The sequence below is a fragment of the Citrus sinensis genome, chromosome 5, assembly GCF_022201045.2.
Source record: "Citrus sinensis cultivar Valencia sweet orange chromosome 5, DVS_A1.0, whole genome shotgun sequence".
Taxonomy (NCBI): domain Eukaryota; kingdom Viridiplantae; phylum Streptophyta; class Magnoliopsida; order Sapindales; family Rutaceae; genus Citrus; species Citrus sinensis.
In genome coordinates, this window is record NC_068560.1 from 19,292,020 (window position 1) to 19,317,740 (window position 25,721).

The following is a 25,721-nucleotide window of genomic DNA, read 5'->3' on the forward strand; positions in this document are numbered from 1 at the left end:
AAGACTCCTTGAGAGAAGATCTTCATTTTTGGACACTGTCTCACAACTACTTGTTTCAAGGACGGGAATTCAAGAGCGTAATTACCTAAACAAAAGCTTGTTAGGCTTGGCAAACAATCAAGTCCCAAGTACTCCAATTCCTTGAAAACATTGCACTCTTTCGCTTCTTCTCCAACCCGCGATTGCATGATTTCTTCTATCATTTTGCAGTCAGCTATCTTCATTCTTCTGAGATTCACTAGATTTTTAGATGCTGAGAGCGTCAACACATTTATCAACCCGTGACACTTCGATACTTCTAGTACCCACAGATTTTCCAAATGCCACGAAGGTGGTACTAATTTTTGCAACTTACTACATTCCGATATTTCTTGACTTCCCAAGTTTGCAAACACTTTGTTGGATTCGTCATTTTCCTTCCAGAGATGCTGCACTTTGCGTAATCCAGATAGCTTTAACTCTATCAATTGAGGGAAAGCAACCTGAAAATCAACAAAATTAAGTTGTAAATGAAAATATGTATCCAATCTCTGCAGTCTTCCCCTGCATATTTTATGGACAAGATTAATCACGGCATTTTATATTTTATTTCCAAATTAGTATGCTTTGCAGTAGGATCTCAAATATAAGTATCAAATCGATTACCCTTTGAAACACATAAATGAAATCTGATGCTAAATCCAATATGAATTAGCTAGGAAAACAGAGATGTAACACGCATAATCGATATAGTTCATCACCTCATGTTACCAGTCATCGAAATAATTTAAGACTTTTTTAATTCATATTATAAAGTTAGTTAATAACTGCGGTTATATTGTTAAATCATATATAAATTAAGACAACGTGCAAAAAGATGAGTCATTAAATTTGATTTGATTCTAATGAAATTACATCTGTGCGAACGAAAGTGAAGGGAAAAATAATAATAATAATAATAATCACCTTTTCATCGAAGAGGGGTTGTACTTGATGAGCCAGCAAGAAGTTCTCTTCTGATGTTAATTTTTGAGGTTCCTTGTTATCTGTTGTCACGTGCACTACAGAGTTGGATATGAATGTTTCCATATCAGGGCAATTCTCAATAGTTAGACCCCCCAACTCAGGCAGTTCAATTATATTCCCAGTGAAGTTGCAAAATCTTTTGAGTTTTGGAAGATCAATGAGCCTTAGGCTAAAAAGCCTAGGAAACAGGGGGCCGATATGTTCTTCCTTAGGACTTAGCTCTTCCAAATGAAGCACCTCTTCTAGTGAATCACAATTCCTCACTTCCAGCCTTGCCAAATTGTTCAAGCACCGTATCAGATTGGCAGGAATAGCACTCGACATATTCGTGCAGTCATCCACCACCAGCTTAAATAAATTGTTGAAGAAGCAGACAGGCAGTGCTTGACCATGCCATATTTCTCTCAAGCGTGGAAAATGTGAGAGTTGCAAATGCTCTATGTCACGAAATCCAATCTGCATAAACCAAAACAATTGCACTGGATATATATAAATTTCTTTTTTTGAAAGGCATTATATACACACACACACACACACACATTAAACTTACGTGTTTTGTATTTTAACTTCTAAAACTACATATACAAGGTAGGTGTATATGTTTAAATGTGCAAGCGTAGGGGAGATGCATGAACAATTTGGGTGAATCGATTAACACAGACCATCTTTTTGTAACATATTTTTAAATGTGCAAGTGCAAGGGAGATGCATAAGCAATTTGGACGAATCGATTAACACATACCATTTCTTCGTAGCTCTTTTGTATAAAGGAATTAAGGTTATTGCCTTCCCGATGGTACAATTCACCCTCTTCCTTTTTACTAACTTGCACTTTGTATAGCTTTGGTGTGGATAAGATTCCCTGAGAAAAAGTCTTCATGTTCGGACAATGTGTCACAGAAACTCGTTCCAATGATTGGAATTCAAGAGTATAATTCTCGAAACAAAAGCTGGTAAGCCTTGGTAAATAATCAAGTATCAAAACTTTTAATTCGCTGAAAGCAATACGATTCTCCTTCACTTCTTCTCCAACATGTCCTACGATTTCTTCTAATTTTTGGCAATTCGATACATTAAGATTCACCAGACTACTAGGAATTCCAACCTGAAAACAAACAAAAGTGTGTGCATATGTGTGTATATTAAAAAAGTAAAAATGTAAGAATATCATTCAACTAGATAATTTTTTGTTAAACAAAAAAAGCAACAAGATAAATAAATAAATAAAAGCCAGATAAACAAAGATAATAAAAATACATTTACACTATTTACTATTAGGAACGTAGAAAGAATTTAAGGCAATTTCTAAATATTTTAGACTTATTTTGCATCTTGATATCAGTTTTTAAGCATAAATTTACAAATTTCAACTATTCCTTTTGGGGAAAAAAAAATCAACCAAAATGCCGCTTTTTCCCTTTTCCTTGGCCCCTTTTTTTATGTACATTTAAAAATGGAAAAAAAAATTGGAAAAGACTTCCCAATATTGTCAATAAGGGACTGCTGCTGTAAAGTGGATCTTTATTAAGTACTTCCAGACTCAAGGAAATTTCTTTACAATCACGGGCCAGTTGTAAATAATCATGAATTTGTGGTTAATTAATGGCATAATCAATTCGTAACTAAACAAGAGATATTAATTAAATTTGAAGATTTTTATTTTCTTTTTTTCTTTTTCCAATCGAAATGTGAAGAATTAAGGAAAAGAGAAATATATAGATGAATTTGTGAACCTATAAGATGAGTGACTATCCTTTAATTTTTGAAAATCGTACTTATTAAGATATGAGCAAAAACTATTTAATTGAATTATATTATGCTGTTGAATCGTGTTTAAAAACATTATATTGTTGATTCTAATGCTGGCGAACCTAAAAACTGGACTTAAAATGTAGATTTGAGAGTGGTGGTTCGAAGTACAATACTTGAAATAAATAATCAGTGGCTGAATATCATTTGTAAACAAAAAATGGTTAAAATATTGTTGGATGTAATTTGAAAAAAAAGAAAGATTCGAAATGAATACAGCAACCTTACCGAGGCAAGCTGGTGGTGCCATATTTTTCTCAAATTATCCACCAACCTAATATGTAATACCTCCAACCTAGGAAGTCGTACCTGGCAGTTAAAGATTAAATAACTAATTAATCAATTAATGGCATAATCAATTGATAACTAAATTAGAGGCGGATATTAACTAAATTTGAAAACTCAAGGAAAAGACAAATTAAATATTGTGACTATAATTAATTTTTTTTATTAAAAAAAAAAACCTTTGCGTCAAAGAGAGGAGGAGGTTGCATTTCAGAATGATTGGTGTCTTCTGGTGAGCTCGTAGAGATGAATCTTAACATATTACTGCAAGTATCAATCTCGAGGCTTAGCAAAGAAGGGAATTCAACAACTAAATCTGAATGAATATGTCCCGTATTGGCAAAGCTTGTTAGTTCTGGAAGATTCTCGAGCCGCAGGAAGTGTAGTTTAGGAAAAACCTTTAATTCAATCAACTTTCCTTCATCTCTTTCTGACCACCCCGTGGTGTCGACTACCCCTTCCATTGACCAACAATTACTTATCTCAAGATGTTGGAGTTGCAAAAGACTATTAACCATAGAATACGAAAACAGATACTTCATACGATCACAACTTTCCACGGTCATTTTTGTTAAATTTTGACAACAGTACATTCCTTGATCATGATCGGCCCATAATTTTTTGATATTTATTAATAAGATGAGATTCAATTCCTCTAAGCTCGGAAGAATAACCTGCAAAGAAAACCCGTACATTTTTGTTCCTTCAAGTACAACCGTCTAGTATAATATTCTTTTAATGATCGAGGATTAATCGTGATAATATATTAATCAATTAATTATTGAACAGAAAATTATCACCTTTGGAGCAGGATCATCATTAGCAATGATTTCGTTGAATCCCAAAGAAGTTGTTGGTTTCTCCGTGTCGGGTCCTATAAACAAACAAAAACAATATACATAATTAATCTTTGTTTTTTTTTTTTTTTGGTCCAAAATAATTGAAGAGAAGTCCATAATCCCACCAATACTTAACTTCAACACTTACCAAAAATCATTTCCAGATCATCGCAAAAAGCCACTTTTGCCTTTTGAAGCCGCAGTAGGTTTTTGGCTATGGAGAATGAGAAAAGATGCTTCAATTTGTCACAGGATTTTACTTCTATAATCCTTAAGTTGCTGAAAGATTGATCTTCTGTGAGTTGGCTGTCACATATTGTCTCCAAATTGTTCAAATTGCTAAGAGACAATGACTCCAGCAAGGGAAAGACTTTGCGACGAACCCGTCCAACTGAACCGACAATATGCAAAATCTCAGAACAACTTTCTACACGAAGATGCTTCAATCGTGGAAAACCTTCCCCATCATCTAATTCATGAACAGCATTCTGAACACCCTTCAGTTCGTTTAGATGGATCTCTTCAGCTTCCTTCAGCAACATTTTCGTCCCATAATTCTCCAAAAGAGTGCTAACATTTTCTAGCCCTTGGAGCTCCACCAATCTTGATGTTTCAGAATTAACGCGCCACATGCGCCACGCTTCTCCTATACCTATCTTATATCTTTGCAATTCCACAGAGACCCAATCCTGCGGCAGAATTTGGGCATCCCGAACTTGTATCTCCAAGGTAGTTAGCTTTGACAACCCCTTCAATTCAGCAAGACTGGCGTTACTTCCTCCTTCAACCTTATCCCACTGCGAAAAGCTGTCACCCATATATAGTTCTTCCAATTGAGAAAATTTTGATATGACATTTGGTGCTATCACTACAAGGCTTCTACAATTGATCAAATCTAGCAATTGTAACCGCGCCAATTGACCAATTTCAAGTGGCAACTGCTTAATGTCGGAATATCGAAAGCTAAGAATCTCTAATTTCTTTAGCTGTCCAATTGCCGCTACATCTTCTAGTTGGCAGCAGTCTAAACACAATGTTTGAAGGTTAATGAGGTGACCAAGTGATGAAGATAATGAAGAGAAATGAATTCCAATAAGACTTAAAACTTTGAGTTCTTCCGTCCCTTCAAAAAAGAGGTCTGAAATTTGCATCGGGGCATTACCCTCTGCAGACAACAAAAATAACTGGAGATTGGGACATTGCAACCTTTCAGGGAGCTCTTGAATATCTCTCTGGGGTAATGAAATGGCAATTGGGTCTTTCCGTATTGTCTTTTCCATCTTTTTCTCCACGTCAGCAACATTTGGAATATTAAACATGCGCTCCCCTGCAGCAATTGATACAGCAACAACATGAATGACATCATGCATTTTAACTTCATCTTCAGCATCACCGTCCAACAATAAGCATGAAGATTTGAGATTGTCGATCAACCGATGCACTCTACTCCTTGCTTCTTCTAATGTGTAAACATTTTCAAACAAATCCCAACCCACACCATATCTCAATAAGTCAGAAACTTCTATGGCATCACCTTCACTGTACAGACCACAAAGACGGAACAGAGATTTTGCCTTCGCACTTTCCAAGTAGTCATAACTCAATTTTATGGTGGTGTACACATTTGCTTGCATGCCATGAATTTCTGTTGCATCCAATCTTGTTAGCTGATTCAATGCATCTTGCCAAAAGTAACGCTCCTTATTTTTCAGAGCATTTGCAACTGTACTCAGTGCAACAGGCAAACCTCCGCATTTTTCAACGATCTCATTTGCTATACTTTGAAAATCAGATATTTTAGTTGAATCACCCACTATCTTCTCAAATAACTGCAATGCTTCTTCTTTCGATAAAGCATCGATCCAGAAAATTTTCTGACAATTCATATCATTGCACAATAAATCTCGACTTCTAGACGTCAATATTATTGTGCATCTTCTCTGATCATCCTCTCTATCTTTCTCATCAACATCCCCAGAAGGAATTCCAACTTCATCGAACTTCAGTTCTCTCCAAATGTTATCCAATATAATCAGGACCCGCTTCTCTTTCTTCAATACTCGACGTAGTCGATTTGCTCTGTCGAATATATTCTCATTCAACTCAAACTTTATGCCTAAATCAGAAGCAAGTTTGTCCTGAATTTTCTGATGATCTGGGTTCTCTGTTACCTCAGCCATAGCGACCTTATCGAACAACTTATTTTCCATCACTTGCTTTCTAACTTGCCTGACTAGCGTGGTTTTACCCACGCCGCCCATGCCGTAGACCCCAATTATGTTGAGCTTATCATCCTTCAACGCCTCCATAACATCCTGTAATACTTTCTTTCTTGAATCAAAGGCCTCGTTATCTTTCCCGCCCCTAGGTGCTTCGATATCTGGAGGAGGATCGTAGGAAACATCACTCTTCAGTTTGCAGCCTTCATCCTTGAGATTAGCGGCATCTTTTACGGCCTTTGCTGCTCGTCTACTGAGTTTGTAACGAGACAACAAATCTGGACACAATCCTTTGAAGCAGGACTTCTTGGCTCCATCTTCTTCATCAATGATAGATTTTGCAACCCCTTCCGTAGATTCAACCCTATTTCGCCAGTCTTTGACAACCTGATAAATCTCTTCCCCTTGTCGAGTAGCATGATTAACATGTTGTTGCACCATTTCGTTTATACCTTCCAACCCCTTCACTTGAACTTTTAGCTCATCTATGTAGCTCTGGTACTTGAACACATAAGAGATCTGCTGCATAATCGGTTCGAACAATGCCTTTGCACCTTCTGTTACAATGCCGGAAAAAGCAGCGGAAACCAGGTCTGCAGCCATTGCCTAGCCTGTTGCTTTTATACATACATACATATATATATATATTAGCTGTTGGAAAAATTAAATTCAAATAAATTAAAATGAACTAGGGGAAAGACGGAGAAAGAAATGACAACCAACAACTTTAAAAAAAAAGGTTTCTAGGGCCTGAATGAAAAACCAACAATTTAAAAAAAAATTGTAAGATGGATGCAAATTAACCATTGCTAATATTACATAAGAACACAGAAGTTAACAATGAACAGTACGTAAGAAAATTAAATGACAAGATTAAAACAAACAAGAGTTATTTTTTCTTGGACAATTGTACCTGTTTAATTATTAAAGAGTTAATGACCTTCACTGCTGGCCTTGAGTATATAAGAACGACCAGAAGATCAATATTAACTGCAGACGAATGTAAGTAAAGAGTTCATGAGAGTGAGTAATACAAATGAATTGTAAAAGAACAAGACTTAAGTGTTACCCCATCTTTTGTTTTATTATATAAATAGAACACATGATCATTTTTAACAAAGTGATCAATAACTCTATGCGTTATTTAATTGATATTGTAACCAATTTGAAGGGAATATAATAATAATCATTCAATGCATAAATTTAAAATTAGATTTTTTAACTCTTTATTTAAATATAAATCTTAATGGAAAATTATAAAAATTTAGAGATACAATTTTTCAATCACCAAGGAAAAAAAATGGGAATGAAAACAGAGGAATCTTGTTTTACCTTTTTTTTTTCCTTAACTCTTGTTCCTATACAGATAATCTTGTTTTGATGATAGTGCTCGTGACTGCGGGAAAATTTCTAATGGAAACAACTCAATTTCGGAAGATAAGCTTAATTCTGCAAGTGATGAATTTGTTCAATTGACTCTGTACTTGAACTCGTTGGATTGGTTGATTTACGATTGACTGCATTTCAATTCTGCCTAAAAGGTCTTTTTAATAGCTATCATGTACTCCTTAAAAGCAATCATTTTTAGTTTTTAGATTATTGATATGAGATACTACAATGAGTGACAAATAATAGTAATAAATTATTGCGGTGATATTTATTTTTTAATTTTCATGTGGCTGAGCCCTATTCTAAAATCTGTATGTTGCTTTAGAAAAAGGGCTTTTCCTACTGATATTTAATCTTCAAGTAAACTTAGATATAAAGTAAATCAAATAAAATGACAAACAAGCAATATAATAAAAGACAACAAACTGGCAATATTGATACAAAGCCAACAGATATTAAAATTTAGGACTTTTTTTTCCTTGCTTTCTTTTGTTGGAGGATTAGAGATTTTGGTATTACCGGAAAGCCAAAAGGTTTCAAGGGTCTGAGTAGAAACCTATAATCTTTTTAAAACTTTGTTTTTCTTTTTTCTTTTTTTTTTTTGGGGGGGGAGGGGGATGCAACTTAACCAAATGAAATAATAAGAGCACAGGCTTTAACAATGAACAATAACTTAAAACTCATGCAAAGTAAATTCAATATTAAAACAAACCAGAGAAATTTTTTTTTCTTGGAAAATAGATGGAAATTATGAAAGAACAGATGTCAAGATAAAAGATCTACTATACACAAACACACACATTAGAGGATTTGGAAAATGTGCACCTCTTTAATTATCCGGGATTAGAGAGTTGGTGAGATTCTCTATTTGGCCTTGAATATTTAAGAACAACCTCAAAGAGCAAAAAGATCACCGGTAACTGCTGAGGAATGTGTAAGAAAAGGGTTGATGGTGTCAAAATTATTGGCTGCAGCATCTAGAAGGTTTGAAGAAGCTGCAGCATCTAGAAGGTTTGAAGAAGAAAAAAATGGGCTGGCCGAAATGCTTGAAAAGGAAATGGAAAAAGAAGCAGTTTAAAGAAGAAAATGAAGAACACGGTTTTGACAAGGAAAAATTATTATTAATTTAATAGCCATTTTTTGGCTATAAAAGGGAGAGCTTCCCATTTCATTGAGCATCCAATCCAATCTTGAGAGAACAATTTAGGGAGTTGAGAGAGAGTTTAAGAGCTTGCATTTATAAGCTCTTATTTTAGTGATTTGAGAGTTTGGGTGTATTAGGGTTTTGGGTAGAGAGCTAAAATACTACAATACTTGTAACTCCTTTTCACTAGTAAAATATTTCCTTCTGTCTTCGCCCGTGGATGTAGGCTAAAAGCCGAACCACGTAATTTCTGGTGTCCTCTATTGTGCTTGTTTTCTATTTTATTTCCAATTTCATTTTAGCTGTGGTCCTGCTTCACCCACCAATTTCCTAACAGTGGTATCAGAGCTATTGGTTGTATTTTTTGGAGTCGGGAACTGTTCACGTAAGGGGTACTATTCACGTATACGGCACTGTACACGTATACGACACTATTCACGTATACTGTACTGTTCACGTATACGGGTTTGTTCACATATACGGTACTGTTCACGTATACGGTACTATTCACGTGAAACGGTGGAAGCGATCCAAGAATTTTCCGGTGCAAAGCAGGGAATAGTAGTGTGAGAAAAGCAACTGTGGTTTTGTACATGTCTAGGAAAGTTCTGTCACAAAGGCGATAAGAGCTTAAGGAGTCTGGGTTTTAAGTGGGACCATTGTGACCCCTCCAGTCTTTCCTGGGAACTTTCCTAGTGTGCATTCTCAAACATACTCACAACTATTCAAGGTGGTACACTAGCTTGTGTGCGGTATTTATCAACAAAATGGCGGCAAAGTATGAAATTGAGAAGTTTAACGGAAATAATTTTTCGTTGTGGAAAATGAAGATGAAAGCTGTATTGAGGAAAAATAATTGCTTGGTAGCAATTGGAGAAAGGCCCATGGAGATAACTGATGACAAGTGGAACGAGGTAGACGGTAACGCCATTTCTGATCTACACTTGGCACTTGCGGATGGAGTATTATCTAGTGTGGCAGAGAAAAATACGGCGAAGGAAATATGGGATACTCTCACAAAATTGTATGAGGCCAAGTCACTACACAACAAAATCTTCTTGAAGAGAAAACTCTATACTCTTCGAATGGCAGAATCTACAATGGTGACCGACCACATCAACACATTGAAGACTCTATTTTCACAACTCACAACGTTGGGTCATAATATAGAGGAAAATGAACGTGCAGAGCTTCTACTTCAAAGTCTACCAGATTCGTATGATCAACTCATCATCAACCTAACGAACAACAATCCAGTGGAGAGTCTAGTTTTCGACGATGTTGCAGCCTCCGTATTAAATGAGGAGAGCAGGCGGAAAAATAAGGAAAACAGACAAGCAAGTTCGCAACAAGCGGAGGCGCTATCAGTGACGAGAGGGAGATCAACGGAACGTGGCCCCAGTGGGAGTCAAAATCAGGGTAGATCAAAATCCAGAGGTAAGAAGAATGTTAAATGCTACAACTGTGGCAAGAAAGGGCACGTCAAGAAAGAATGTTGGAGTAACCAGAAGAGAAGAGAGGGCAAAGAACCTGAGACATCAAATGCTCAGGGGCGTGTAGCAAGTACCTCGGATGATGGCGAAATTCTCTACAGTGAGGCAACAACTGTTTCAGAAGGCAGAAAACGACTTTCTGATGTCTGGCTTATAGACTCAGGAGCTACCTGGCACATGACCTCTAGGAGAGAATGGTTCCACACATATGAACCTATCTCAGGAGGATCTGTATATATGGGTAACGATCATGCCTTGGAGATCGCTGGTATTGGTACTATCAAAATAAAAATGTTTGATGGTACAATTCGCACAATTGGGGAGGTACGACATGTCAACGGCCTAAAGAAAAATCTATTGTCTTTGGGACAAATAGACAATCATGGGTGCAAAACTCATGTGGAGAATGGAATTATGAAGATTGTTAAAGGCGCGCTTGTATTGATGAAGGCAGAAAAGATCAGTGCTAATCTATTTATGCTTAAAGGAGAAACACTACAGGAGGCTGATGCGTGTGTCGCATCAAATGGAGAAGAGTCAACGATGATGTGGCATCTCAAACTTGGCCACATGTCGGAACAAGGTTTGAAGATTCTCTCTGAGCGAAAATTACTTCCGGGGCTCAAATCGGTAAGTTTACCATTTTGCGAGCATTGTGTTACAAGTAAGCAGCATAGATTAAAATTCAGTAGATCTATTGCTAGAAGTAAATATATTCTAGACTTGATTCATTCTGATGTCTGGGAATCACCGGATATATCCATGGGAGGTGCAAAGTACATGGTGACTTTCATTGATGATTATTCCAGAAGATGTTGGGTGTATCCAATTAAGAAAAAGTCAGATGTATTTCCAGTGTTTAAAGAATACAAAGCGCGGGTGGAACTTGAATCTGGTAAAAAGATCAAGTGCTTGAGGACAGACAATGGTGGAGAATATACAGACGGTGAGTTTCTTGCTTTCTGTAAGCAAGAAGGTATTCAGAGGCAGTTCACGGTGGCATACACTCCTCAACAAAACGGAGTGGCAGAGCGGATGAACAGAACTCTTACAGAAAGAATAAGAGCTATGTTGAAAACTGCCGGTCTACCTAATTCATTCTGGGCAGAAGCAGCCAAAACTGCCTGTTATATAGTAAATCGGTCGCCATCTACAGCTATTGGGTTGAAGACAGCGATGGAGATGTGGACTGGAAAGCCAGCTGATTATTCCTACCTACATGCATTTGGATGTCCTGTGTACGTGATGTACAATGCCCAAGAAAGAACAAAGCTGGATGCAAAATCTAGAAGATGTATCTTCTTGGGGTATGCTGATGGAGTAAAGGGGTATCGTCTGTGGGACCCCACTGCCCACAAGATCGTCATCAGCAGAGATGTTATTTTTGTAGAAGATCAACTGCAAAGAAAAGATGAAGATGATGGCACTGTAAAAGAAAAGTCAGAGACTGTGCCGGTATATGTCGAAAATAATCCAGAAGATTCAGATTCTTCTGAAGTAGCATCAGAGCACGAGGAACAAGAACCAGTTGAGTCCGAGGCTCCAGAAGTTCGTCGGTCAACTCGTGAGAGACGACCGCCAACGTGGCACTCGGAGTATGTCACAGAGATCAACGTTGCATACTGTCTTCTAACAGAGGATGGAGAGCCTTCAACTTTCCATGAAGCTTTAAACAGCTCAGATGTTGCTTTGTGGATGACAGCAATGCAGGAAGAAATTGAAGCTCTACACAAGAACAAGACATGGGAACTTGTACCACTACCACGTGGAAGAAAAGCCATTGGAAACAAATGGGTCTACAAGATCAAACGTGATGGCAATGACCAAGTGGAGCGGTATCGTGCGAGACTGGTAGTGAAAGGATATGCTCAGAAAGAAGGTATTGACTTCAACGAGATATTTTCTCCGGTGGTTCGACTCATAACAGTCAGAGTAGTCTTGGCAATGTGTGCTACATTTGACTTACATCTAGAGCAGTTAGATGTGAAAACTGCATTTCTTCATGGAGAACTTGAAGAAGAAATATATATGCTCCAACCAGAAGGTTTTACAGAAACAGGAAAGGAGAACTTGGTTTGCAGGTTGAACAAATCTCTATACGGTCTCAAACAGGCGCCGAGGTGTTGGTATAAGAGATTTGATTCCTTCATTATGAGCCTTGGATACAACAGACTCAGTTCAGACCATTGTGCATATTACAAGAGGTTTGAAGATAATGATTTCATCATTTTGCTGTTGTATGTGGATGACATGTTGGTAGCAGGTCCCAACAAAGATCGAATCCAAGAATTGAAGGCACAGTTGGCTAGGGAGTTTGAAATGAAGGACTTGGGACCAGCAAACAAGATTCTAGGGATGCAAATTCACCGAGACAGAAATAACAGGAAGATTTGGCTTTCTCAGAAAAATTACTTGAAGAAAATCTTGCGGCGCTTCAACATGCAAGATTGTAAGTCAATTTCTACCCCACTTCCTGTTAATTTCAAATTATCCTCAAGTATGTGTCCTAGCAATGAAGCGGAGAGGAAGGAGATGTCTCGAGTACCGTATGCATCAGCAGTGGGAAGTTTGATGTTCGCTATGATATGCACAAGACCGGACATTGCACAAGCAGTGGGAGCAGTCAGTCGATACATGGCGAATCCTGGTGGAGAGCATTGGATAGCTATGAAGAGGATTCTGAGATACATCAGAGGAACCTCAAATGTTGCATTATGTTATGAAGGATCAGAGTTTACTGTCAGAGGCTATGTGGATTCAGATTTTGCAGGAGACCTTGATAAAAGGAAATCCACTACTGGTTATGTGTTTACACTTGCGGGAGCAGCTGTAAGCTGGGTTTCGAAACTGCAGACCGTTGTGGCTTTATCTACAACAGAAGCAGAATACATGGCAGCTACACAAGCTTGCAAGGAAGCTATTTGGATACAAAGGTTATTGGAGGAGCTCGGGCACAAACAACAGAAAATTCCTGTGTTTTGTGACAGTCAGAGTGCCTTGCACATTGCAAGGAATCCAGCTTTTCATTCCAGGACAAAGCACATAGGAGTTCAGTATCACTTCGTTCGAGAAGTAGTGGAAGATGGAAGTGTGGATTTACAGAAAATCCATACGAAGGAGAACCTAGCAGATGTTTTGACCAAGCCGATAAATACTAATAAGTTTGTCTGGAGTAGATCCTCCTGTGGCCTAGCAGAAACGTAGGCAACATGATTATGGCGAAGCAGATAGGATGGTGTGGAGATTGATTGTTTTTCAATCTAATCTCCAAGTGGGAGAATGTCAAAATTATTGGCTGCAGCATCTAGAAGGTTTGAAGAAGCTGCAGCATCTAGAAGGTTTGAAGAAGAAAAAAATGGGCTGGCCGAAATGCTTGAAAAGGAAATGGAAAAAGAAGCAGTTTAAAGAAGAAAATGAAGAACACGGTTTTGACAAGGAAAAATTATTATTAATTTAATAGCCATTTTTTGGCTATAAAAGGGAGAGCTTCCCATTTCATTGAGCATCCAATTCCATTATTCAGAGAGTAATTTAGAGAGAGTCGAGAGTTGTGAGAAATAATTCTTGCAGAGCAGAGAGTCTAGTGAGTGAGAGATTGGGTGTATTGGGGTTTTGGGTTGTGAGCCAAAATATTACAATACTTGTAATCCTTATTTCACTAGTAAATATTTCCTTCTGTTTTCGCCCGTGGACATAGGCTAAAAGCCGAACCACGTAATTTCTGGTGTCCATTCTTTTGTGCTTGTTCTTTATTTTCTTACAATTTTACTTTAGCTGCGTGTCTGCTTCACGGTTTTGACAAGGAAAAATTATTATTAATTTAATAGCCATTTTTTGGCTATAAAAGGGAGAGCTTCCCATTTCATTGAGCATCCAATTCCATTATTCAGAGAGTAATTTAGAGAGAGTCGAGAGTTGTGAGAAATAATTCTTGCAGAGTAGAGAGTCTAGTGAGTGAGAGATTGGGTGTATTGGGGTTTTGGGTTGTGAGCCAAAATATTACAATACTTGTAATCCTTATTTCACTAGTAAATATTTCCTTCTGTTTTCGCCCGTGGACATAGGCTAAAAGCCGAACCACGTAATTTCTGGTGTCCATTCTTTTGTGCTTGTTCTTTATTTTCTTACAATTTTACTTTAGCTGCGTGTCTGCTTCACCCACCAATTTCCTAACAGATGGGAGCAATAACAATGACTTGCAGAAGAAAAAGCATTAATCAAGCACCCCTTTTTTATATCATGTATTTGGTTATTGTTGCCCTGTTTACGCACGTATAGGATAATTATATGCAATCTTTTTTTTTAAATCCACATGCACTTTAGGGCTTCTTTCATAAAAGCAGATACCGGAAACAGACAAAAATCATTTGAGAGAGAAACTGAACAGCAAATCATCAAAGTAAGATCAACAATATATGATTTGATTAATGCATATTCAAGAACAAAAACAAAAATAAATAAATAAATAAAGTTTGATATTGTATTGCCAACGCTGCTTTTTTGTTATTTCATTTGTTCTTTCCACAAATGATGCTTGGTTATAATTAAGTTCCACATGACCATTACTTACAAATTGTGTTTGTATTAATTAACAGAAACATGAAATTCACATCACACAAAATTGCACTATCAATTCTTAAGAGAACATAATAATAATCACTCGATGCACAAGGGTAAATCTAGAATTACATTTTCTAATTATTTTTTATTTAATAAAACCCCAACGTAAAATCATAAAATTTAGATAAAAAAATTTTCAATCATCAAACCGGGGGGGGGGGGGGACGAAAACAGAGGAAACTTGTTTTACATTCAATTTGGGTTGATAAGCTTAATTTTGCAAATGACGAATGTAAATAACCTTTTTTGATTAATTGAATCTCTAATACTCTTACCCTATTCTAAAATTTGTAGGTTGCTTCAGAAAAAAAGGGTATTTCTCACTCATCTTCAATCCTCAACCACAATTAGATAAAAAGCAAATCTAATAAAATAACAAACAAATTAACAAAAAAAAGAAAAAAACAACATTGATGTTGAGACAACTGATACTTAAACAGAGAATTCTTTGTTCTTTTTTACTCTCCCCTGGCTCGAGGATTAGAGTCTTTCTTTGCTATTAACAGAGAGATTTTAAGGGTCTGAATAAAAACCCGTGCTTTTTTTAAAAACTTCTTTTTTTTTTTATTGGGGAAGATAGATTCAAATTAACCAAAGCTAGTAATAAGAACACAGACCTTACAAATGAACAATAACTTACAACTCAAGCAAAATAAATGATAAGATTAAGACAAACCAGAGATTGTTTTCCTGGAAAGTAGATGGAAATAAAGTAAGAACAGCTATTAAAAGAAATTACTAGAGAATTTAGAACATGTGTACCTCTTTAATTATTTGGGATCAGAGAGTTGATGAGCTCTCTATTCGCCTTGAATATTAAGAACCGGTATTGAAAGAAATTATGAAGAACAATTTTAGTGAGCGATAGATCACTGTTAACTTCAGAGGAATTTGTGAGTAAAAAGCTGAAAAGAGCCGTAACAATGAATTGCAAAAGAAGAAGACTTAATCAAGCACCCCTTTTATACCCGATTTTTAAGATTTAATCTTGAAGTTCACAATCAGGAACAAAGACGAAGCTTTAATAAAGCATGCAGTGAGATACAAGAAATGGATCGGGCAAAATACTTAAAAAAATTTATTCAACCCGAGTAAGTTGAAGAAAACACTAGTTTATGGCTCTGCGTTTCATATTTTCTAATGAAATAATTAAGTTGAAGTTTTCGACGAATAAATACTTGTTGTGCTTGAATAATTTTGGCATATACGTTACTTGTATCCTGCGAAATTGAAAAGCACATTGGTTTATTAGAGCTTATTAGAAGGGAAAAGCTTTGTAAGATGCCTGATAAAAGATAAAGTAAAAGCTTGAATGAAGAATGACATTTTAGAAAGAAACTAAAGTGCAATCATCAAAGTGGGATCAATAGTGACTTGATCAGTTACGCTTTTTGTTATTTCAATTGTTCTGTCCACAAATGATGCTTCGTTATTACTAATTCCACATGGACATTATTTAGAAACTGATCTTATGTTTAACAGAAAAATAAAAACTCGTCACCATACAAAACTGCGTGAACAAACCTTCAATTTGATTATTATAAAATAAGAAGTTTCATTACTAGATTATGCGGACGTTAATGTTAGAGATTTCATCAGATTATCATATAATTTACCAAACGCTTTGAGAAGAACAAGAATTAATTAGTTAAAAATTTAAAAATAAAATAAATAAAGAGTACATGCAAATATTGTTACTTCCAATCACCAAACTGAAAAACAGGGGAATGATAACAGAGGAGCCCCTGTTTGTCCTCTGTCTCTCTTTTTTCAATCTCTCTTTATGTTATAATTGAATAATTGTATAGAAAGTGTGACGGTTGCTGCAGCATTATGAAGTCAAAATTGAGAACGACATTAAATGATCAATCTCTTTATGTATTTACTCGAATGTCTGATAGTGTTCAGACTAGGATTTTCAATAAACACAGATTCGAAATCCAAATAATTGAATAATTGTGTACGTTCAAATTCAGCATTTAATTACTATATAATTAGACATAAATGTGTATTTTTTATTTAGCCCATTTCGGCCCATGTTCACATAAACATATTTCTGTGGATGATAACATCAGGACCTCTGATGATTTTTTTTATTTTATCCGAAATTTTATTTTTAACTCTTCGTTATTTTTAACATCTGGTTTATTTAGATATAAACCAGGAGTAGGTGTTTTGCCTGAAAGTACCACTTTCCTAGCAAATCTAGTGGGTTTCCTGAATAAAATTTTTACATTATTCTGTTTCATCTTTCTCTCTTTATCCTAAGCATTCTTGTTTGGCATCGCTGCATTGTCCTGTACTCCGCGTGCCTTTAGTGAAAAGAGTAATGGGTGACTGTGGTTATGGGAACTTGAGAGGTAACGATGAGGGTAGATTGGTAATTTTGAGGAGCGATTTGCTTGCATAATTCAATGCATGGAAAGAGATGTCCCTGACCAAAATATGGGACTATCCATATCTGAGCATCAGAGCTTGACATCTTTGATAAATAAATATGTTTACTGGTACTGTTTTTGCATCTGTCTTTCACAAAATCATTGTATACGCTTACATAGAGAAGAAGATTTAGATAACTTTCAAAATCTGAATCCGCCTGATAGACAGGCTTGACCACACAGCCCCGAGACAAGGGAATCCAAGCAACTAATCTAAACCATTCTCCTTTAGTCCTTTACTAGGTTGTTCAAAATGAAATTGTACTGATGATAGATAATTTCAAAACAAGGGAATGAAAACAGAGGAGCCCCCCCCCCCCCCCCCCCTCCCCCAAAACAAAAAAAAAAAAAAGAGTTCTTCTTCTTTTATATATTTTTCTTGGAATTTTAGGCAAAAGAAAAAAAAAACTGAGAACGATTTCAAGCGAACAAGTGGATAATAACTAAAATGCTTATTTTTATATATTTCATATATGCGCTCACTATTAATAGAACTTATTAGATACTACAACTTAAATAACTTCCGGTGGTTGATTGAGGGTATGTTTGGGATTTCCTTCACTTTCCAAGAATTAATTTCTACCTTGATTCTGAACAAAAAAATAATTTTACAAATAATTTATTAGGGTGTTTGGTAAATGATGATTATTTGACAATCAATTTTTAAACGGTTTACTATACAAATCTGGTAAATGAAAATTAAAAGTGTAAATGTTCATGTACAATGACAAAAATGTACTTGTTTACTTGTTTGTAATTTATTTAGAATATTATTATTTAAATCTTTTTTTTATTTACAAGATTTTTTAAGAGCATATTCTATTTTCTTTATTACATATTTAAATAATTTTTTATTAACTATTTTAATTTGCAATAAAATTAACTTCAATATTTTTTTAACTAAAAATTTTGTTATGTAGTTCGTGATATAACAAATACTAACATATCATTAAATTGATTAATAAATTAAGTGCAAAAAAGAAAATGCAAAAATTTAATCTTTATAGTTCATAGAAATATAATATTATATACATGTGTGTAAAAAACAACATATGGCCATAATATTATCCACTCATTAAACTTGCTGCACTATTATTTCTCAATCTCTCCATCTCTCGACCTTCAAGAACATTACTACCATAATCTTCTTCTTCTTGAATCCAACCTCCATTTCCTCATCATCAACAATGCGACCAATTTGCCTTGATAGCCTTTCAACTCCTCCCACTTTCCTCCCTTTTGCAGACACTCTTTTTCTTTTTCTTTCTTTAATAGCTTCAGTGGGAACAACCTCATCTAACGACAAGTCCATTCTTCAACTAGAATAGAGTTGGTAGTAGATATTTTAGTACTCTCAAACTATGCCCAAACAGGGTCACCAGTGATTGTTGTAGTAAAAAACATTCTATTTAATTTTCCTCTTGACGCTGGGTCGATATCTTTTATGCAAAATCTATTTACTTCAGGAATTTTCTACACATGTCGATATCATATTAAAGTGAATTCAGATCCTATATTATTGACATTAAAATTTAGCCGAATAGTAAAAAAATTCCCTTTTTGTTTGTCACACAACCATATAGTCCCATTTTTGGTTATAAGCTCACAATATGTAAGGGAAATGAAGATCTATTAAAACTTCCCCATAATATTAAACATTATACAATATCAACATTTTGTGCATATGGTGCCTCATCAACAATTTGATGTTCATTTTGTTGCTCGGAGGAATATGACTACCTATTAATTAATTAGCAAGAATTGCGTTGCGAGTCCATGTTTTTGTCGTTTGGATGGAGGATGTGCTATCTTTTTATTGTAGATGCTTTGTAAGGCTTTTGATTTAATGATTTAATGCAGTCAATTAACAAAAGCTTACATATAGTATTATGTAGTTGCTGAGATGTCTGTTCTTGATAAAGTCGATTTATTTACACCCAAGCCAACGGAATCAAAGCCTTTTCGTTAATAATATACACGGTAAACACTGGAGTAAGATGAATTCACATTCCTCACTCTCACTCCAGAAAGTAAATACTACATTAAAGAAGCCACTGACTCATAAGAAATTCATGATTAAATACACGGCGAAGCATGTGAGCTCGTTTTTCAATCTCTTTGATCACTCATAAGCTTTTCTATACCACTCACTATATTACCTTTTAAGTCAATTTTGACTGATCATCAGAGATCATGCACCCCACCTTGAGATGATTGATCACCAATTTGGCATTGTAACGTTGATCACCTCTAATTGCCCATGCTAAAATTGAGACCCCACAGCCAATTGCTTCTACAGTTGAATTTTATCCACAGTGAGATAAAAATCCACCTATTAATTGATAACTCAGTATCAATAATTGTGGCGCCATTCCATCTATTATCAAACCCTTTTTACCGGCTCTACTATCTAAACCACTACCAAAAATAAGCTAGTTAAATGACGTGGAGGATCCAATCTATTTACATCAGTTTAAATTACCTAAATAATCGGTGGATTTGATGATTCTAAATCATTGGCTAATGTTGAATAATCATTTAAGGTGGGACCCATTTCGATACCAAATGACATGTATAACACAGATCCACATGATTTCAAATCTAACCATTGAATGATCTCATCTTCGGTCATGTTAGAACTCCGCCAGTTGGTTCTTATCTCACAATCACGAAGCACTGAACCGGCCGATTTGTAAAATTGTTCAGGTAACAATGGGCCCACTCCCCACACTAGCTTTCCCATTTGATTGGCTAAATAATTACTATATGATCCCTCAAGATCATCACACGTGTTGAGCATCAACGCCATCGATCCATCCACTTTCTTCATCCAATGTGGTTGATCATCCGGTTCTGGTGGACCTATTTTCTCTTAACCGGGCGCACCTCACAAAGGTGGTGGACCACCAGAAGGGGCCCGTGAGGCCTGCGTTTAAGACCCAATTCGAATAAAGCCATATCCTCAGGTAACCCAGGAAGTAAATGGGCCTCTCTAGGTTTGACATCTTGGATGCGAGCCTGACACATGGCACAGTTCACAGCTACTGAGCAAGCACGAGAAGTGAAGAAACCAACAATGGGAACTTCAAAATTCTTGAAAACATCAGCCGTCCAGCCCATCATAACATTGATGACTGCACAAACGGGTCGGGTTTCGGGTTCCCGGGTTGAAAGGAGGTTTCGAAGGCCTTGAAGCATTTGGTTGTGCATGATAACATGGTGGTAAGGAGGCGGTGGTAGTAGTGGAGATGAGGAGGGTATTTCAGTAATTTCAAATAGAGTGTATTGGTGAAGAGAGGAAGGGGTGATGCTGGTGGCGGAAACATGAGAGGGAATAATGAGGGTAGATTTGTAATTACGAGAAGTGATTTGCTTGCATAATTCAATGCATGGAAACATATGTCCCTTGCCGAAGAATGGGACAATCCAAATCTCAGCCTCAGCAGCATTTGCAACAGAGCTTGACATCTTTTATGAATTATTTGAGACTTAACTGTTATTGACTGCTTTTGCCATCTTTCATAAAACATTCTTTGTTATATATAAAGAGATGACTTGATGGAAAAGCAAGTGTTTTACTTTTATGGTTTTACTAGTAGTTGAGCTTTGATTTTGATAATTTGATTGTTAGTTTTAGTTGGTTAGTTATGAGAAAGCATCTTTCACAAAATTCATTCCAGTTTCAATTAAAATTAACAGTACTGTTCAAATTAATTACTGGATCAACAAATAGTTATAGGCAAATTTATCCCTAGCGGCTAGATCTTGAACATAATTATTATCATAGTCTCCCCCCCCCCCCCCCCCCCCCCCCAAAAAAAAAAATCACTAAATATCTTTTGTTATATAATGAACAAGATAAGCGGACGGAGAAGGGTTCTACTTTTACTAGTAAATGAGCTTTGAGTTAAGAATGTTAGTTTTAGTTAGTTAAATATCTACCATCCGAATCAAAGTTCCTTAGACTATTATTCAAGTGAGATGCTTGAGTAACATATACTTGTGTTAGTTGGTGCCTAACAATTCGTGTGATACATGAAACCAACCACTATGAAATCCAAATGAAGTTGGTAGGATTAGATTAATTTAAATGAAAATAAAAATTTGTTTATGCTATTTATTAATCTTATAATGTTGAAACTTGAAAGTTAATTCTTCAACCTGTCAATTGGTTCATGACATGGTTTAATATTCAAGTAAATAAATTTATCGTTTAAAATTAATTTTTCATGTGGTAAAAGCAATACTAAATATGGGGTGGAGACAATAATTTGTAGGGTATATCCCCACCATTTATTTAATTTCATTAAAAAAGAAAGAAAAGAAATAAAGGCTTGTTCAACATTCAATTAAAATTAACAATTCCATGATAAAATTACTTGAGAATAAAAATTAAAAATAAAAAAAAAGTAACTCAAAAACGAGGAATTTTTGAGTAACTGAAGAACCATAGATGTTTTTTGGTCATGAGCAATTTTTGAGTTGAGACAGAACTTGTATAAAAAAAATAGTTTTGAAAACTTCTTTTCTTTTTTCGTAAATATAGATATAAAATTTTAAAATCACCAAACACAAAACCAGGAAAATGGAAGGAGAGCCCCTGTTTCTCCTATGTTGCAAGCACAAATTCGGTTTCTAAAGTTGTACCTTCTAAATGCACCATTTGTATTGCTTTGTCTCCACTTGAGCTAATGGAATTTGATGAAAACAAAATAAGTGAACGATGGGGATAAATATCAAAGAAGGAGCTTACATGCCCTATATATCTCTCTTTGGATGAATAACGAAGGTGAGCTTTCAAAGTACAGAGATTTACATGTTTTAATTGTCATTTACATTGCTGCATGGCAATTGCTTGATAAAATACCGCAACAAATACGCATTCTCGATTTTCTTATAAATTTATTTTCTTACTCTGAAAAAAAATGAATGTTTAGAGAATTTTGAAGGTTTTGGTGTATGCATTAATATTTTGATTATATTTATGTTGTTTAACTAATGAAGATGATACATCTAGCCTCTTTTTGCCCCTTGTTGTTTTTATTCTTGTGCTTTATATACGGTTCAAGTGTGATACACTTTAGTTTTCTCTAGTGTTTGTTAGTATGCATTATGTTTTTATCATATTGTTGCTTGGAACTTTGAAGGATTGGCCACAGGGCTTTAGTCCTACATGGACATTTTATATTTAATAGCTGGTTAGGCATTTTATTTGGACTTGTAGGTGTTAAAAGTTTTGTTCAGTAATTTTATAATTCAGATTCCCATTGTGATAAGATGGCAATTTTTATTGTGGTTCTGATTCTATCAACTGATATTTAGCTAAAATATCTCACTAACCCCTATTGGTTAGGTATTTTTTTAATTCACATACTTGATTTTTATTTTCTTTTTATCTGTGGAATCCCATGTATCATTCATAAGAAACAAGCTATTATATAATCTATTCTTTAGATCCATTTATATGTAGTGAGCACTCTGATTTCTATTATTTGAATTTTTTGCTACTGTTACTACTCTTTCGGCCCTTCAAATAGGGGTTAACAGAAATGGTGAGTATATTAATACAAATTCAAACTTTCTTTTTCTAATTTTATCCAAAATAACCTACTATATTATTTTAATTTCAAACTTTTCTCATAGTCTAATGGGCAGTTGTCTTGTCATTATTTGGTTTCAAGTTAGAAGAGAGAAAGTTGGCGAGAGGATGAAAATTTTGCAAAAACTTGTTCATAGCTATGGTAATTAAGTAATTTGAGTTCTTTTTTTTTGTTGTTGTTTTTTATTCACTTTTTCCTGTCTTAAAACAAATAACGAGTTTTCGTGTTTTTAATATTTCTTATAAACTTCATGTTGTTTGGTATAAAATTAGGTAATTGGAAAGGTCTCATGTTGGATGAAATTATCAATTATGTGCAGTCCCTACAAAATCAAGTGGAGGTAACATTGCTACTAAAAAACCTTATTAACATAGTTATAATGAATTAATCTTCTGTAATATATTGCAATATTTTTTACTATTTCTAGGTCTTATATGTTGGTTTTGGATCATTGCAATTGCTGATTGTGATTTATTGTAGCCTATGGTTGCTGACTTTTGTTTACTGCAGCTACTTTATTAAAGCAATTTTGGATATTGAAGTTTATGGCCGACTTTTATTAGATACTTCTGACCTTTATCGATATATTTTCTGAACCTTTACACTTATGATGTGTGTGTGTGTTTTTTAAAGTAATTTAATCCTTACTAACATTTTCTAACAAAATCAATTACAGAAATGATTAGGTAAAAAAAAGCAAAATCATTGTAAAGTGTCTTCTGCGCATAGGGATGGCAATTGTACCCGCAAACCCGCAAACCCGCCCAAACCCACCCGCTAAAACCCGCCCGTTGCGGGTAATTTTATCCGTTGCGGGCGGGTTTAGTATTATAAATTAAAACCCGCACATGGATGCGGGTGGGTTTGGTATTAACCTTATACCCGGTGGATACCCGCATGGATATCCACCAAACCCGCAATAATTTTTTTCAAATATTTTTAATTTAATTTAAATATAAAAATATATAAAGAAAATAATATAATTAATCAAATTACCAAATAGCCAAAGGCTCAAAGTTGTGTATTTGTGTATATGGCTCATCTCTTATTCTAAAGTCATAACCTAAAGAAAACTAAAGGCATTTCCCTTCGAATTAGTATTTGAAAATATTAATCTTAATTATTATTATAGGCATTGTGTTAGATGGGTGCTTATGGTGGTGAATAAAATAAATATATTCTCTTTGATCTTGTTTTAAATGATAATATGAAATGTAATTATTATTTTTAGATATTAATTTGTCTTTTTTAAATAGATTTGTATAATTTATACTTAAATTTGAGAATTTGTGTTGAATTGATGTGGAAATTTTAATTTTTCATTTACATTATTTAAATATAAGATTGAATATGTTATATGGAATTTGAGGTTATTATTATAAATTTATATATTAAATATTTGTGATTTTAAATACGGAAACCCGCAAAAAATCCGCCGGATACCATTGCGGGTTTGGTAATTGTTAAAACCCGCTGCGGGTGGGTTTTTTTAAAAAAATTAAAACCCGCTGCGGGTTGCGGGTGGGTTTGGTAATTTAAATTTTGTGCGGGTTTGGGTTTGGTAATGGCAAACCCGCTGCGGGCGGTGCCCATTGCCATCCCTATCTGCGCATCATGGTTGCTCAAGTCTTGTGTGCAACATGTGAATGAAATAGTACTTGAAATAATCTCTTATATTTACATTTCTTTGCAAGGAACCATACTTAATTGTACCTAATAGAAGAGATATCTTTTCACTATATAGTCTTAGTATAAAAAGATACCTCTTCTATAAGGCATAATTAACGAGACATGTCTTTATACTAAGACATCATTCATATTTATCACACAATAATAGAAACTGCAACGGTAGCTGGAATATTATGAAGTCAAAATTGAGAACGACATTAAATCATGAATTCTTTATGTGTTTACTCGAATGCCTGACAGTATTTAGTTCAATTAACACAAATTCGAAATCCAAATGATTGAAGAGTTGTATGAGTTCAAGTTCAGTATTTAATTACTATATAATTATACATAAATGTGGATTTTGCAAGCTTGAACCCATGTATGTTAGCCCATTCCAGCCCAATAAACATATTGTTCTGGATAATAATATCGGGGGATCTCTGATGTTTCTTTGTTTTAACATAAATTTATTCTTAACTCTACTCTAACTATGCATTATTTAGACAAAAATTTTTGCAATCACCAAACAGTAAAACAGAGAAATAAAAACGGAGGAGCTCTTTTCTAAAACAGGAGCAGGTGTTTTGTCTGAACATACCACTTTCTGTTTAATTATTATGTTTACGGAATAGATTTTTTTTATTATTCTGTTTTATCTTTCCGTCTTTACCCTAAGCATTCTTGGTTGGCATCGCTGCATTGTCCTGTAATCTGTGTGCCTTGGTGAGGAGAGGAATGGGTAAATGTGGTGCTGGATACGTGAGAGACAATGATGAGGGTAGATTTGTAATTGCGAGAAGCGATGAGGGTAGATTGTTAATTTTGAGGAGCGATTTGCTATCTAACCGAAAAATGGGACTATCCATATCTGAGAATCATCAGAGCTCGACGTCTTAGATAAATATATATACTTATTAGTATTGTTTTTGGATATATCTTTCACAAAATCATTGTATTCGCTTATATAGAGAGGACGATTTAGATAAGTTTCAGCTAAAAATTCTAAATTAAATTCCTAATTAACAATAAAAGATAAACCCTAATAATCGTCCACCAGGTGCCTTGTAGCCTGCATCATAAGTTTAGATTTAAATTTTTGCGATTACCAAACGGAAAAACAGGGGAATGAAAACAAAGAAGCCCTATTTTTTTTTTCATTTTTGTCCCCCTTAACTCTTGTCCTTATGCAAATATTTTTCCTTGGAATTT

General features: G+C 35.1%; 3 protein-coding genes and 1 long non-coding RNA gene across 4 annotated transcripts in view; 1 reads left to right on the forward strand and 3 right to left on the reverse strand.

Moving 5' to 3' along the window:
- LOC102626081 (disease resistance protein At4g27190-like) overlaps positions 1–25,721 on the reverse strand; it is a 93,260-nt gene that overhangs the window by 51,719 nt on the left and 15,820 nt on the right. The window lies entirely within an intron of this gene.
- The window catches only part of LOC112497571 (disease resistance protein At4g27190-like), a 98,124-nt gene that overhangs the window by 25,951 nt on the left and 46,452 nt on the right, over positions 1–25,721 (reverse strand). The window lies entirely within an intron of this gene.
- On the reverse strand, positions 2,191–6,954 carry LOC112497570 (disease resistance protein At4g27190-like). Its single transcript, XM_052441610.1, has 4 exons — positions 4,087–6,954; positions 3,900–3,973; positions 3,279–3,773; positions 2,191–3,123 (listed from the first exon to the last, which is right to left on the reverse strand). The coding sequence occupies exons 1-4, from the start codon at positions 6,758–6,760 to the stop codon at positions 2,944–2,946; spliced, it is 3,423 nt and encodes a 1,140-aa protein (XP_052297570.1). The 5' UTR covers positions 6,761–6,954; the 3' UTR covers positions 2,191–2,943.
- On the forward strand, positions 21,719–23,407 carry LOC107176182 (uncharacterized). The gene is made up of 3 exons (XR_008054869.1): positions 21,719–22,030; positions 22,923–22,982; positions 23,114–23,407. It is a non-coding gene; the product is annotated as an uncharacterized LOC107176182 (long non-coding RNA).

Coding starts and splice junctions, on each gene's coding strand:
- LOC112497570 (XM_052441610.1), bottom strand. CDS start 6,760: ATGGCTGCAGACCTGGTTTCCGCTGCTTTTTCCGGCATTGTAACAGAA. Junction 3,974..4,086: donor TGATCTGGAAATGATTTTTG/GTAAGTGTTGAA, acceptor GTTTGTTTATAG/GACCCGACACGGAGAAACCA. Junction 3,124..3,278: donor CTCCTCTCTTTGACGCAAAG/GTTTTTTTTTTT, acceptor TTTAACTGCCAG/GTACGACTTCCTAGGTTGGA.